Consider the following 16,130-nt stretch of genomic DNA (forward strand, 5'->3'; position numbering starts at 1 on the left):
GTTATAATATAATACTTGCATGGCCTCATGTCACCCTGATGGCCAGTCACGGCGCCTGGATCAAAAGTGGACGTCCGATTGGTTTGTTGCCTGAATCGCCTTATACAAAGAAACTTATAGACATATGACTGTGGGTTTTAACAATTACACAGCACTTTGCATGAGTTAGTAGAGTTTCTTTTTTTGCGAGAGTCTAGCAGTATTATAAACTGATATACAGTAATCATGTATCCCTCTGTACTGAAGCTCAAGGACGCTTCCATCAAGGTTTGCATTGGTGCACTTTTGCTTTAATCTTTTATTAAGCTTCATAGATGAGGGGTGGAGGGGTGTTCGGGGGTTCTTAGCATCAGCATTCCCTAACCTGCTTTAGAGAATTATAGCTCGTGCCAGTAAACTGAGCTTGAATTATTCGAAATGCTTTCTAAGCATCGCACAGTACTGAGTCCGACTGAGAGATAAAAATAAACCAACACGCAATCCTTTGAATTGCTTAAATGTTGCACATTTGAAATGTTAATATAGCTGATTCATTTGTTATGGGACTTGATATATGTAGTCTAACAGAGCAATACATAATGCAATTCATAAATTCTATACATTAATTTGGCACACTTAATTTTTGTTTTGTGTGTGTGTGTGTTAGATTCAAATGATAAAACCAAATGGCATCTGCAAAAATACATAAATAAATAAATAAATAAAAATGCTAGAGCTTTTCTACAATTTTTTTTATTATTAGCCATTTTGAAAGGACAATTTTGTTCTTTTCTTGGTAAGTTTAGTGAATCTTTACATCAACATACCCTATATTATATTATATTATATTATATTATATTATATTATATTATATTATATTATATTATATTATATTATATTATATTATATTATATTATATCCAAGTTTCAAGTTTGTATATTATTTAAATAATTTATTAAATAATTAACTATGACAAAGTTTGAAAGAAATTTGATAAAAAGTACATTTTAGGTATTTCAGAAAGATCTTAATGAACATGTCCACAAAATTATATATTATACCATATTACATTATAGTATATTATATGAATATTTGTAGTTAATATAATGTATATTAAAAACATAATTCATATATTATAATTACCTGCAACCCAATAAAGGGCAAGCGGTTTAAAATATACTTTATTTTATTCTTAAATTTTTTTTTTTCTAAAGATTTAAACATTATAATAACATATTTTTTGATATTTTTGACCCAGACAAACTTTTTTGTGTAAATGTTTTTGCTTAAAGTGTGCTATTGTTCTTTCAAAATGAATTCCACATGGTCAGATATTTTGTTATATATATATATATATATATATATATATTTTTTTTTTTTATTAAAATATATTATTATTTAGCTGAGCAAAGTTTTAAAAACAATGCAAATTAAGTTATTTTATCACGTTTTGATTTCTGCCTTACAGCAGGATAGATTCATCAAAGAAAAAAAAAGATTTGTTGGACTTTTTTTCAAACTTTTTCAGAGAGGGGAAGGAACTAATGACTAAATAACTAACACCCTCAAGGTAGGAAGGCGCAAAGTGAAATTGTACAAGACAAACACACACACACATAGACACACAGGCAGCAACAGCCTCCACTGATGTCCTGTCAGATTGGACCTTCGCGGTGTGTGTTGTGTCAAAGAGGAATCTCAGGTCCCTGTTGAATTCCAAATTGATCTGTCAGGATCTGTCAGGATGTTCGGGCCAAGATCCCCCCCCCCCCTCCCCCCTCCCCCCTCCTCCCTCCTCTGCTGGAGAGTTGGCACTTTTGTGAGTCTCAGTCCTCTCCCAGTCTGTCAACAGAGAGAAATCCCGGTGTGAGGCCACCGGCTGCAGTGTTCAGCAGTTTCTCTGTGACCTTGGCACAGGGGTCACCGTGACATCTGCAAGGGACCAGACCTCTGCTGTACAGTGATGTTGTGTTCAGGGCACCGGACCGGGAGGAAGCCTCTGTCAATGTGTCAGCATGACTGAAGCTGGACAGGTAGAATTATGGCGCCCGGATCAAATTTAAGCACTGTGTTGCTGAACCAGTCAAAAAAAAAAAAAAAAAAAAAAAAAAACAACTGACAGGAAGTTGAGTCATGGGGAAGATGACAGGGACGTCAATCCCTTAGGAAAATGGCACTTTTTGCTGATGCTTTAGAATAAAAATCCCCACCAAAATCAGAAAACAATGCAAATCACACAGCTTTTTTTCAGTCATGAATTTCATCATTTATTATTAGAATTGTTTTGATCTCACATTGTTGCCAACATCATTTTTGTCTTTTTGAGAAATAGAAGCACCAGGGGTGAATGAATCTCAACCCCTCATTCACCGATTTTCCATGTACTTCAAATGTAATATATTTTTAAGGAATGCAAAATATGTATGGATGGTTTCTTTCTTCCCCAACGTTAAAGGGATAGGACGTCCTTTTGAAAGCAGTCCACACAAAGAGTTTGTGGAATTCATATCTCACGAGAAGGATTACAATATACTATAATATGTATATATCTATGTACATATATGGCACTTGAATACAAAAAAGCAATATATCTTTTTCACACAAATGAAAGCAACGGGCGCTTTGGTGTCAAAAAAATAAATAAATACAAAAAGATAGACAGTTAAGCGTTCTGCAGCATTGGCCAGTTCACCGGCTACCGATCTGCAAGTCAGCTTAAATATAACGGAACGATAACTTACGTTAAGGTCAGTGGTGCAAGCACAGGCAACCAAATCATTAAAGATGCCAGTCTATCTAAGAGAGATATGATTTATATAGTATGGATAAACATATGAACTGCGGTCTATTTCAGCGCAGTCTCATCCCAAGACGTCATATAACTGACTGTATTTTGACCATACGTCAATATCCGCCTTTTTAGGGTACCCTTAAACGTCGGTAGATGACGTTATCGGATCCTAACTCTACCCCAGACCTAAACCTACCCCGTCACCTAACCGACGTTAAGGGTACCCTAAAAAGGCGGATATTGACGTATGGTCAAAAGACGTCCCAAGACGCCAGTTATATGACTTGTTGGAATGAGACTGTGTTATCTATCTAGTTGCGGTGAGTAAACTGAATCATATGTGCAATCTAAAACCAGAATGGAAATACAGTATAATAAAACAAACAAACAAAAAAACAGACCTTCACAGCACGATTCGGGTTCGTTTTGGCTTCTTTAAAATCCATATTTAGTGCAAAACATATTTGGGGTTCAACTGATCATGTGAATGAAGAAAGAAATAAACAGTCAATCGCCGTAAGCGTTCCATTCTGACCGATAAAAAAGTTGCATCAGTGCCCTTGAGTAACTGATAAGGAACAAATTGGTCCATTTGTTCTGGTTGTCCATAACAGACAAATAATATCCATCTACCCCACCATGAAACAGGTGAGATGAACAGTTCACAATAACATCTCTTGTATATAGTCTTCAGTTTGTTTCGCACATTTTAGATGCCATTGGGTCATCGTTTAACTCACCCTGATGTCGTTCTGTGGAACACCAAAGAAGTCAAATATTATGAAAGAAAAAGAAAAAGAATGGGATCCAATGTTGTCGGCTTTATACAGAAGAAAAAAAAGTCCTTCTGGTTTGGAACGACATGAGGGTCAGTAAGCGATCAGGCTCAGAGAATTGAAATGGGAAACATCCAAGATTGAGCGCGGCATTAGACGTAGGCAGAGTCACTGGACTGGGTGCGGCCGAAATTAGGCATGCTCATCCGGGGCAAGTCCTTGTTTCGGATCTCATATATGGACTTCCTCCTGGCCTGCACCCCCCTCACCGCCGTTTTGATTTTCCTCCAGCCCAGGTGATTGAGTTCGGCCAGGTTGAGCACCACGCAAATCCCGCTGACCGCGAACATGAACACGAGGAACACGGTTTTCTCCGTGGGTCTGGAGACGTAGCACTCGACGTCTTTGATGCAAGGGTAGCGGTCGCACTCGTACACGGCGGGCACGTTGAACCCGTACAAGAAGTACTGCCCCACCAAGAAGCCGATCTCCAGCGCGTTCCTGAAAACCACCTGGATGATGTAAAACCTCGAGATGCCCTCTTGCCGCCTCATTTTGGATTTGGTAGTTCTCATGGCCGAATGAGGGATCTCTTTGACTTCCAAACAGTCGGGCTCGGATTCTTTGGTGGAGTTTTCGGTGTTCTGGAGCACTCCGTTCACGATGGTGTTTTTGATCTTTTTGCTGTCGTCGCGTCTCATCGTCTCCTCTTTGTCGAGGGACAGGTAGACCATGGAGTATCTGCGCTCCTTCTGTTTGGCCGACTGATGCACCGAGTATGTGATGAAGCACAGACTGGGAGTGCACACCATGATGATCTGGAACACCCAGTATCTGATGTGAGATATGGGGAACGCTTTGTCATAGCAAGCTTGGTTGCAGCCCGGCTGTAAAGTGTTACACACGAACATGGACTGCTCGTCGTCGTACACGGTCTCTCCAACTATCGCTACGATTAGAATCCGGAAGATCACCACCACTGTCAGTAGGATCCTTAAGAGACAAGGAAAGAGATATTTTAAGTCTGCTCCAGTAGTCAAGTCAAAAAAACGAGAAAACAAATCCTGTTAAATTTACTATTAAAAACTGGCAGTCCAAACCATATTACATGAATGCTACTGATGTGCTTGTTATCTGATAATGATCAAATATTTCAGTCAAATATTTTAGTAAACATTGTTAAACGCACACGAACATAGCGTTCAGCATATAGTGTACATTTAACCACACAAAACATTACCAAGGCACTGAAATAAGATATGTACAATAACCAAATAACATCACGTCACATAAAACACGCAACGTCCTTTTTTACTGCGAATATAACACAGATTGTCACTTTATTGTTTTTCACAGTAAAATGACATTTAATGTCTCTTAATTTTTTTTTTTTTTATTGTAATGGTAACTTACAGCTAACCAGTTAACAGGTTTTTACTGTATCATTGATTGGCTGTGCAGTTTGACGCGGGGAGCTGTCCAGTGCTGAAACTCTCTCCACAGGCAAATGCGCGCATCAAGTCAGGGCGCGCACATTTCTGTGAAAGCATATACGATTTGACACGGAACAGTAATCTTACCGATGGCACAAAAGCTTCGTTTTTCCAAATGTGCGGTAACAACAGCAACACAAAGCATTATCTCAATTATTCGAGCGCTTTTCTGTCATTGCCAGTGCAGGTTACACTAAGTTCCAGTGGCCAATCGCCCTTATTCCGAAGGGTCACTGCGTAATGACCTCAATGCTTTTATTTTATTTTATTTTTAATCTACTAGGCAATCAATAAAACATTTTCCACTTTTTTTCCCCTCACCTCCCGATCATAGTAGAGTGCTGTTGGACAGCCGCCTCCAGCAGACGCTCGAGAATTGTCCATTCCCCCATGTTCATTCGGAGACGGTAAAACACAGTGGAACCTGTGAAATCAAATGCGAGCTAGTGTTCCGCGTCTATCGCTCTAAAGGCGAGTGTGGTATCGGGTGAATGCATTGATTCGCTGCTGTCCAGTCCACCTTTGTCGTCCACGCCTCGCTCCGGAGCGCGCGCCCTCGTCTGAGGTCCTGATTAGTCTAAAGCCCTCATATTTTCTGTCTCGCGAGCAGGACGATAGGTCGCTCTGAGCCTAAACGGAGGGGAGTATAATGTTTGGCTCGTGCTAATCCCGCTTTAAGTAGACTTCCCACTCCTCCTCCCCCCTGCGTCACGCGCAGACAGGTTGCCGGAGAGAAATCAGAACAGCAGGATTTCTCCGTTTCATTATTCTCCGAATATGCCAGAGATGCACTGATTAATCCGTAATAAAATCAGCGGTGATAAACTCAAATCACTAGGGATGTCTGTCTCCGGCTCACACACACCCACAAGCGTGACAGGATGGGAGTCCGAAGCAGATTAGAGTTTAGTGTGTGTGCGCGCGCGCGCGCTCGATATTAAACAGGGCGCAAATTGTGGACGGTAATTATAAGGCTTGAAACCCCGCAGAGAAAGCAAGTCTAAATGTAAGTATAGGTTTCCGCACGCGCGCCCTTCACATTGCGATTTGTAAAGCATGACAAGCACTTTAATTATATTTATTTAGAGATCATATATCATTTATTGCATTTATGTATAATAGATTTACATAACTTTAACATGTGTTTTGACGCCATTTAGCCAGAAGCGTCAAATTGCAACGGGTGTTGCGCGAGATCGATTGCGCCCCGAAAAACTATCTCATTTTACGCACTTATGGCAAATATTTCAATTTAAGATAGTAGACCGCCCTTAATTCGTTGTATTTTTCGCACACACCGTTTAAAATTACAATGCTATACTTTTATTTTCTGCCAAACGCATGATATTTCAAGCGCATCTTTTCTAGCAGCTGATCGAGTTGGTTAATCTGAACTCTTCACATCAAGCACAGTTCCACAACCTGCAGGTGTCGAAGGGTAATCAAACATCTATTTGTGGTAAAGGCCTGTAGGTGAACTTACAGCGGTGAGTAATCGCTTTAGGACAACCCACTAGGATGATGGAGAGATAAAAACAATTCATGCCAAGCATGGGATATCCCTCCCAGAACTTAGCTAGGCGTTGAGACTGTAAAACTGACGGGCAAGCAATGTTTGCATATATTTATAGCGCAGGTAAGATAAAAATAAATATTCTCAAAAACCTGAAGAGGGCATGTTGACAATGCGCTGCGTTCTCCTCTGATCTCACTATTTCTCCTAGAGAGCGGCAGCTATTTTAAACCGGGTGCTAATTGAAGTCGCAAATATGAATCCATCACAGCTAGCCTTCATGCAGCCCTTTGCTGTTTTAACTTGTTATAAATTCAAAAATGCTTCTGGAGGAGAATTGTTTATTTAAAAACCAATAAATATTCACATACACATTTAGTTCTGAACCAGTAAATAAACTACAAACAAATTGCACTTTGGTGTAAACATACTGTACAAGGAAAAAATACAGGCAAAAATGCCTGCATGCATAACAGGCGGAGGTAATGTTGAGGATTTCAGTTTTTTTTTTTTTTGCATCCGTAATCAGTGTAATCAGGGTCCCCTGGCACTTAGAAGCACTTCCTGTGGACGATAGACGGGCCAGCCTCGTCGTATTCCTGCTTGCTGATCCACATTTGCTGAAAGGTGGACAGGGAAGCCAGAATGGACCCACCGATCCAGACGGAGTACTTGCGCTCAGGGGGAGCGATGATCTGTGAGAAGGAAGACATGTGATTATTACAAATCCAACAACAATAAAATAAGACCGGAAAGCTGAATTGACTGAATAAATATTCGACCTTGATCTTCATGGTGCTGGGGGCCAGAGCTGTGATCTCCTTCTGCATACGATCAGCAATACCTGGGTACATGGTGGTGCCACCAGACAGGACATTGTTGGCGTACAAGTCCTTACGGATGTCGATGTCGCACTTCATGATGCTGTTGTATGTGGTCTCATGGATGCCAGCAGACTCCATTCCTTTGGTAGGCAAAAGAAGCAGTGAAAACTTTGAAAAAATATGTGTGTGGCTTAATTTTTTTAATGTTAAATCTAATCAATAAAATTGAGGCAACAGATTATAATCAATATTATTAATTAAATTTAACAATTAGAATTGAGTAATAACTAACCATAGAAATTACTTGACTGTTAAGCATTTAAAATGAGTAGAATTTACACATTTTTAAACAAAAAAATATCGGAAAAACAAACTGACGTCAAAGATGAGTTAAGAACTCAAGAATTAAAAATTGGCCCAACTAAAAAACATACTGATCTCCATAATGGTGACTTAAAAATATGATTTTCTCCTTACGTGATTATGCTTGTTATCATCAGGTTGTTAAACCCAGATAGAAACACCCAGATAGAAACTAGATCCGGCCCACATCTGTTAAGCGTCAAATCCACATGTACCAGATGTGGCCCGGATCTGGGCCGACACTATGCGGTCTATGTAGGCCTACTATAAACGGAAAAGATTTTCCTTTGCGTTTTTTATACAGATGATAACATTGATCCCCGTTCACACAGATCCCTGTAAATTACTAATAACGCTGTATTATCATGCCAGACCAGTAGATGGCGATGTCACGATGTAAAGAAATACTACGCGCCTACAGACTGAACATGTGCACTTTGAAACGAGTTTTCAATAGTTTGCATGTTAAGGCCTCCAAAAAGATGTTGTCGTGTAAATGAACGACCAAAAAGCATAAAAAGTACAGTATGTGTTTTTAGCTGAAAACAATGTCGTGTGAACTGCCCCTTTGACACTGGTAAAATTTATATTATATCACCCACCAATGAAAGAAGGCTGGAAGAGGGTCTCGGGGCAACGGAAACGTTCATTTCCGATAGTGATGACTTGGCCATCAGGCAACTCGTAAGATTTCTCCAGAGAAGATGAGGAAGCAGCAGTGGCCATTTCATTCTCAAAGTCAAGAGCGACGTAGCACAGCTTCTCCTTGATGTCTCGCACAATCTCTCGCTCAGCTGTGATAATGAAATCCCAGTGTTAACATATGGTTTGATCTCATCAAAATAAGTTTTTGTATAAGTCATTCAGGATTCGACTAAAAGTCAGTTTAATGTAATTTAAGTTGAAATGACTTAATCATCCAAGTTGATTGGATTTAAAAACTTAAGGCTGCAACTTAAAGGGATAGTTCACTTTGAAATAAATTTTTGATGTGTTTTAGCTTACCTCAAGGGCATCCAAGATGTAGGTGTCTTTGTTTCCGCAGTAGTTTCAATTTTGATATTTTTAGGTCAAACCGTTCTTGTCTGTCAGTCATATAATGCAGGTCTATGGTCACCACCTCAAAGAGCATGCACAGAGAAGTCCAAATTAAACATGATTTAACGACTCATAAACGTAAGTACACATTGATGGCCTAAGACACGAAACGAGCGGTTTGTGTGAGAAAACGAACGGTATTTATATCGTTTTTACCTCTTGTAATCAAGGGCACTTCTGTCTGTGCAAGCGCCAGAAAGCCCAGGAAGTGATCTGACGTACACGTGCGAGAGGGCGCTTCCGGGGCTTTCCGGCGCTCACCGGTACACTTGCGCAGATAGAAGCGCCCACGCCCTCAGATCACTTGTACATGACTGTGGTTACAAGAGGTAAAAACGATATAAATACTATTCGTTTTCTCACACAAACCGCTCGTTTCGTGTCTTAGGCCATCAATGCGTACTTAAGTTTACGAGTCATTAAATCATGTTTAATTTGGACTTCTCTGTGCATCCTCTTTGAGGTGGTGACCATAGACCACCATTATATGACTGACAGACAAGAACGGTTTGACCTAAACATATCAATAGTGAAACTACTGTGGAAACAGAGACACCTACTGTACATCTTGGATGCCCTTGAGGTAAGCTAAAACATATCCACAATTAATTTCAAAGTGAACTATCCCTTTAATGAGACGGCATGGTTTATTCATACCAGTTGTCACAAAAGAGTAGCCACGCTCAGTCAGGATCTTCATCAGGTAATCGGTCAGGTCGCGACCGGCCAGATCCAGACGCATGATGGCGTGGGGAAGAGCGTAACCCTCGTAGATGGGGACATTGTGGGTCACACCATCTCCAGAGTCCAGCACAATACCTACAAGCAACAAAACATTTTTAAGGTTCCAGAGAAACCTAAAAGGAGCAATGCATGTATTCGCAAACAACACACTCACCAGTGGTACGACCAGAGGCGTACAGTGACAGCACAGCCTGGATAGCCACATACATGGCAGGAACGTTGAAGGTCTCAAACATGATCTGCAAACGAATGGAAGCCAGACATTTGTAATATTTGCGAAAACATGGTACTCATAAATGAGTTCATTTTTAGGGTGAACTGAGTTATTGAATGTGCAAATATTTGGGAATGTTCAAGCGAGTTTACCTGTGTCATCTTCTCTCTGTTGGCTTTGGGGTTAAGAGGAGCCTCAGTGAGAAGGGTGGGATGTTCCTCGGGGGCCACACGCAGCTCATTGTAAAAGGTGTGGTGCCAGATCTTCTCCATATCATCCCAGTTGGTGATTATACCGTGCTCGATTGGGTACTTCAAAGTTAGGATACCTCTTTTGCTTTGGGCCTCATCACCCACGTAGGAGTCTTTTTGTCCCATACCTACCATGACACCCTGTTAGAGAAGATAGCAACAGTTCAGTACTGTATTATATTTACATTTGTGCATTTGGCAGATCTTCTCTGGGAATTAAAGTGCTCTGTTAGAGCTAAATATTGTGATTGTACCTGGTGGCGAGGACGACCAACTATGGAGGGGAAGACAGCGCGAGGCGCATCATCTCCGGCAAAGCCAGCCTTCACCAGGCCGGAGCCATTATCACACACAAGAGCGGTGGTCTCATCGTCGTCACACATGGTGTCAGCTGGGGCTCTATATGAGGATCAGAAACATATCATCCTGCGAACATCAAAGTCATTTGCATTCCTGCCAGGCTCAAGCGTTCTCTTCAGAATAGACCACCATCCCATCTAAAACATTCTTTGTTGGCATATGTTTCCAAAATACATCCATTTAACCTTTCCATTGCACAAAATGTTCTTAATAGTAGAAAAAGGTTACTCTATGGCATTGCTATAAAAACTCCACTTTGCAACCTTTTTTTTTTTCAGTACCTCATAAGATGAGGACATGCTCATCTTTGATTGATTTATCCTCATGACAAAGTTTCAAAAACTAGAACATTAGGCCTAAGAACATTTCTGAAACTCAAAGTCAGCAAAGTATTCTTAACTGGCAACTCTTAAGCCTCGGAAATGTTTGTTTAGCTCAAGACTCAATTATTTTCATTAATTCCAGCGATAATGCAGCAGAACTGGCCTAGTTTTAATCCTGGTGTTCAGAAGATCATCCCATTAAATGAAGTCTGACATTTCTGAAAGCTTTAGCTGTAGGTTACTTACCAAATCAGCACCAGGAGCTGGTTCCCTTGGAGAGTGAATAGTCACCGCCTTGAGAAGCAGCCAATTTATACTCCACGAATCGCCCGGCGCCCGCTGGACTTCCCTCTCCTTATTTGGTCTGCCGAGCGCCATTGAGAGTGGAGTGGCCATGAATGGAAGGGCGCGGAGAGGAGAGACCCCCGTGAGGCATTCGGTCCCAAGCCCATGTATGGGAAGAGACGCGGGGAAAGGCGTCGCGAGAGGGGGGCTGGTGATGGTATTCCACGATTTTCAGCACGTCATTATTAATCACATTTGTTAAGATGGCATCCCTTAAATCTGCATATGACGTGCTAAATAAAAGTGATATGGCGATAAGAGTTTTTTTTCTTCCTTCTCTTTAAACGACAGATACGCTTCCGTTTGTACCCTTACCTAATGATTGAGGTTTCTGAGGAAAACGAGAGTTTGAAACAGGGAATAAACGAAAGAAACGACATTTGATTGGGAAAAAATACACGATGTTGTACTGACATTTTTGTGTGTAAATACTTTCATAATGTAGGCTATTTGAATTGTATAATACGCATTACATATCAGAAGAGGAATAGTAAAAAAGTGAATAAATCATCTATCTATCTATCTATCTATCTATCTATCTATCTATCTATCTATCTATCTATCTATCTATCTATCTATCTATCTATCTATCTATCTATCTATCTATGACTTGACTTCATTCATTTCATCATTTTTTAGTCTTTGAACAGAATTTGAAGAATAACAGTAAACCTATATAAATGGGACTGACAATAGAAATGTAATAGGGGAAAATGATCAATTTGAGCAAATTAAATTCGAGTGAAATCCTGAAAATCACAATTACAATACAGGATGGCCAAAATGCAATTGTCCTCTTTTGCCATCATCCCCCATTCAGGACAACCCTTTCATCTGACGTGTCCCTGCCTTTTGTCTCCATTTATATCATAGCTGAAGTGTTTGAGCTTTGGCAAGATAAAAGGCAGAGTGCAAAACTCATGTAGGGTTATCTGTCTGCTTTATTACGTGAATAGAACTGGCACTGTATATCAAAGACTCTTAATGAGACTTTATTTGGCTCGAGAGTCATCACCCTTTTAGAGGCCATGATTAAGATGCATGTGATTATAGGGAGCTTCTCTGTGATAGGCCGGTTTCATAGGAGAGGTTCAAAGAACATTTTACAAACCTGTCGTACCACATCAGCAACTTTGAAAATCCATGTTAAAGAACTTCAATCTTAGGTTAGCAGAGCTAAAATAATGAATATGGGATAGGGATTGTGGAAGTCACGTCAGCTACCATTGCCGGTGTTCACGTATTAAAGTATTTAACCCAAAATTGCTGAGTTGTGGCGTTATCTGAGTTCACCCCCTCTCTCCTGTATCAGAATTTCGCCCCATTTCTGGATTTCTAGGGGTCAAAAGAACGTATTGCTGTGTCTGGATTTCCATCATTCAATGTTCGTTTGCACCAAATCAGTAATGAACGTTCCCTCTCATAATGTGAAATTAAATTCATGTGAGTGATGCAACGTGCTGTTTTTTGCATAATCCCCAACATTCTCTGTCTGAGCATCTGTCAGCCGGCAGGGGCTTAATGTTTCCTCTATTTGAACTCGTGGTTGTGTTAAGGGTGATTTGGCTGCTAAAATAACCTTGATATTTGTTCGAGCCGCACGTGTGCGAATGTTTGCAACAAGCCCCCCAAAAAAGGTCCATAATCATCAAGAATATTCTTCATATTTTTGTTGCAATGTAAATGAAGTGCAACCAGAATATTCAGTCTTCACAGCTCGCTTTCCTCTGCAACACATACACAGAACTTACAGTAAACTTTAATCCCTTTTAGGAGCAAAACAGCCTGTGAGGGGCGAGCAGTTGTGCTTAATCTACTTGCTGTTTCTCTCGGTGCTCTTCCTTCCAGTAATCCACTCGCACTTCAAAAAGTGTGTTTAACATTCCCGTTGAGGGCATCTCCAAAATTACAGTAATCTTTTGTTCACAATGTTCCTCTGCTAATCATATGCAAATGACATCTCTCCTTTGAAATGTAGATGCATATTCTTTGCCCTTTAAGGACATCTTGTGCTTATTAGATGCGTAAAAAGGAAAGCTGAAGGTCGTAAGTCTTGAGATGAGCCGAGGTTTCCGTTGAGCGGAACATTGAAACATTATTATTTTAGGGTCACATTCTCTGGATGGTAACGCCGTCTGGTCCTGTCATGGGATATATGTTGCTTGTTGCCAGCTAGATCTTTCTGTGGACCTCTGAAACTCATCCTCTGATTTGTTGAATGCATTCATCGTACAGCACACTTATGATTTCAGAGAAGGCTTAAAGGATGCCCTTACCTCAAGGGCATCCAAGATGTAGGTGTCTTTGTTTCCGCAGTAGTTTCAATTTTGATATTTTTAGGTCAAACCGTTCTTGTCTGTCAGTCATATCATGGTGGTCTATGGTCACCACCTCAAAGAGCATGCACAGAGAAGTCCAGATTAAACATGATTTAATGACTCGTAAATGTAAGTACACATTGATGGCCTAAGACACGAAACGAGCGGTTTGTGTGAGAAAACGAACAGTATTTATATCGTTTTTACCTCTTCTACCTTTGATATGTGCAAGCGCCGGAAAGTTCCGGAAGTGATCTTTCGCGCTTGTACGTCATTAATTGTTTACATAGAGATTTCAGAAGTGTTACCCTTCACTGTGAAGATCTAAACATATTTAGATATACAGGAAATCGTAATGGAAGACTATTTTGATATATCAACAGACACCGTTGAATTTTTTCGCAACTGCGCAAAACAGTCAGAAGCGCCCGTGCCTTCAGATCACTTGGACGTGGCTGTGTTTACAAGAGATAAAAAACAATATAAATACTGTTAGTTTTCTCAAACAAACCGCTCGTTTCGTGTCTTAAGCCATCAATGCGTACTTACATTTACGAGTCATTAAATCATGTTTCATTTGGACTTCTATGTGAGGTGGTGACCATAGACCTGCATTATATGACTGATAGACAAGGACGGTTTGACCCTTAAAATTATCAAAACTGAAAATACTGTGGAAACAAAGACACCTACATCTTGGATGCCCTTGAGGTAAGCTAAAACATACCAAAAATTAATTTCAAAGTGAACTATCCCTTCAATCAGATATCTAATACTAAGCAATGTTTTGACACTGTCACTCACATTTTATAAATAGCTCATTACATAATTATGATGTGAGCCATGTTGTGTCCTACTATCTGCTCCAGTCGTTCATCATATGCTCTGAATGTCTTGCAGAACTGACATTCAGATATGTACTTCTACAAAGGAACCACTAAATAAAATACATGTGTTGCCAGTTAGTACTCACAATAAGACAGTCAAATAGTATTGGTTCTATCAGCAATCAATAACCAGTGACAATACATAAAGGCCATACATGTAATTTGATGAATGGGGGATTGAGCGGTCTGTGTCAAACACAATCACGAATAAAGTCTGGGTGAGAGCCAGACATTTCATAGTGGAGTCTGGAATGCTGGATCCACGCCGTCTCTGTGATCCCGTTCTATGTGCACAGAGCTGAACTCATGCCAGCTTCACAGGAATAACCTGTCACCACCCTCTCTCTCTCTTCTGCTGCTTCTCTCTTGTTTGGCATACTGTAGATACACTTACTGTGTTTTCCTCATGTAGACATGTGTCTAAATGTGTCTTTTCAGTTTGGAAAACAGACTACCCTATCTCACGACCAATTCGTACGAGTGATTAAAAAGTGGTTAATTCGTACTAATTCGTACGACCTCACTCGTACGAATTCATTCGATTTTGTCTAAACCCACGTGATGGTTAGGTTTAGGGGCGGGGTGAGGGGTAGGTTATTTGTAAGAATTCATATGAATTGGCCAATTCGTAAAATATGTACGATTTAGCAAAAGGTCGTATGAGGTCGTATGAATTGTTACGAATCAGCCACCTCGTAAAATTCGTACGAATTCCCGTGAGATCGGGTTGAAACAGAACATCACATTTATGAATTCTTCAGAACCTCGACCAATAAAGGCCTCGATATACTCATGGCATAATTATTTTCCCGTTCTGCGGTTAGAGGTCAAAATAAGTTACCGCAGCAGCGGTATATTGTTATCTCAACACTGCTGATGAACATGTAATCGTAAAGTTACAGTATGTAATCGCCACGGACCAGTGGTAGTTTGAAGGTGTTTACCAGTCAGAGCGAACCGGTCAAACTCCAAGAACAAACAACAAACAAACTTTGAATTCGACTGATTTTGTCCGAAAAGACGTCAAACAGATCATGCTTCGATTTCGCTTTGCGAGGGTGAAATGCAATCATTTCAAGAGGATTCCACGCGATCAGGAATTTTGCGTAAATCGTTTTAAAGATCAAACTCTGAATTTATCGATTCGATTTCTTATCACGTGAAGAATTGTGGTCAGTAGAAAATCGATATGCAACCTCTTAGCCAAATAAAAAGAACACAAACTTTTCGCAGACTTGTAGAAAAGTGGAGCGGATTGTATTTTTTTTTACATTTGGGATTTGCTATTAATTGTTAAAGCTACACTGTGTAACTCTTTTAGTTTATTCATAGCTAGCACTTAGTTCTTTCAAAAATATATGTGCTCATTAATGTATATTTACTTCGTTCAAGTAATAAAGTATTCTCGTGAGTGTATAATATGCCATTGAAAACATACGGGTAAGGGGTTCTAATGTCGGTCGCCATGTTGCCCCTCCATCTTGAAAATACATTAGCCAAAGAGGGACATACCCGTTAATTCGCGTTTACGTTTGAGTTAACACTCATGGACGAGGTCGAACTGGAAGCCATGTTAATCTTGGACTATATTGGCCACCGTAGGAGTTAAAACGAAATCGGAATTGAGAGGAACAGAAACTAATATTCACTGGATGGTTATATACCTTTTCACCACTAGATGGGTGTAAAAATCACACAGTGTAGCTTTAAAGGTTGAATTTGATGCTTCAGTGCAATCTTATCACTACTATTGCAATGTCTAAATCAATTTTGCGTGTTTAAAGTTTAGTGTGACCGTTCCTTGAAAGTGAAAGATTTCATCATGCAGATTTTGCAACGGGATCAACCCTG

General features: G+C 40.1%; 2 protein-coding genes across 2 annotated transcripts; both read right to left on the bottom strand.

Annotated features, from left to right (window-relative positions):
• Positions 1-2,210: 2,210 nt before the first annotated feature.
• gjd2b (gap junction protein delta 2b) lies at positions 2,211-5,933 on the bottom strand. The gene is made up of 2 exons (XM_039692019.2): positions 5,361-5,933; positions 2,211-4,539 (listed from the first exon to the last, which is right to left on the bottom strand). Exons 1-2 carry the CDS (start codon positions 5,435-5,437, stop codon positions 3,699-3,701), a joined length of 918 nt encoding a protein of 305 aa, XP_039547953.1. The 5' UTR covers positions 5,438-5,933; the 3' UTR covers positions 2,211-3,698.
• A 943-nt stretch (positions 5,934-6,876) lies between these two features.
• actc2 (actin, alpha, cardiac muscle 2) lies at positions 6,877-11,052 on the bottom strand. The gene is made up of 8 exons (XM_039693245.2): positions 10,976-11,052; positions 10,301-10,445; positions 9,948-10,187; positions 9,736-9,820; positions 9,495-9,656; positions 8,342-8,533; positions 7,335-7,516; positions 6,877-7,247 (listed from the first exon to the last, which is right to left on the bottom strand). Exons 2-8 carry the CDS (start codon positions 10,427-10,429, stop codon positions 7,104-7,106), a joined length of 1,134 nt encoding a protein of 377 aa, XP_039549179.1. The 5' UTR covers positions 10,430-10,445; positions 10,976-11,052; the 3' UTR covers positions 6,877-7,103.
• Between the last annotated feature and the right edge of the window lie 5,078 nt (positions 11,053-16,130).

The sequence above is a fragment of the Pimephales promelas genome, chromosome 13 (assembly GCF_988280905.1).
Source record: "Pimephales promelas chromosome 13, fPimPro1.hap1.1, whole genome shotgun sequence".
NCBI lineage: Eukaryota > Metazoa > Chordata > Actinopteri > Cypriniformes > Leuciscidae > Pimephales > Pimephales promelas.

What these genes read in the sequence shown, in the direction of transcription:
- gjd2b (XM_039692019.2), bottom strand. Translation starts at nt 5,437, where the DNA reads ATGAACATGGGGGAATGGACAATTCTCGAGCGTCTGCTGGAGGCGGCT. An exon ending in CACTCTACTATGATCGGGAG is followed by an intron (nt 4,540 to 5,360) that starts GTGAGGGGAAAA and finishes TTGTCTCTTAAG; the next exon opens with GATCCTACTGACAGTGGTGG.
- actc2 (XM_039693245.2), bottom strand. Translation starts at nt 10,429, where the DNA reads ATGTGTGACGACGATGAGACCACCGCTCTTGTGTGTGATAATGGCTCC. An exon ending in ACAGAGAGAAGATGACACAG is followed by an intron (nt 9,821 to 9,947) that starts GTAAACTCGCTT and finishes ATTCGTTTGCAG; the next exon opens with ATCATGTTTGAGACCTTCAA. An exon ending in CGCCTCTGGTCGTACCACTG is followed by an intron (nt 9,657 to 9,735) that starts GTGAGTGTGTTG and finishes TGTTGCTTGTAG; the next exon opens with GTATTGTGCTGGACTCTGGA.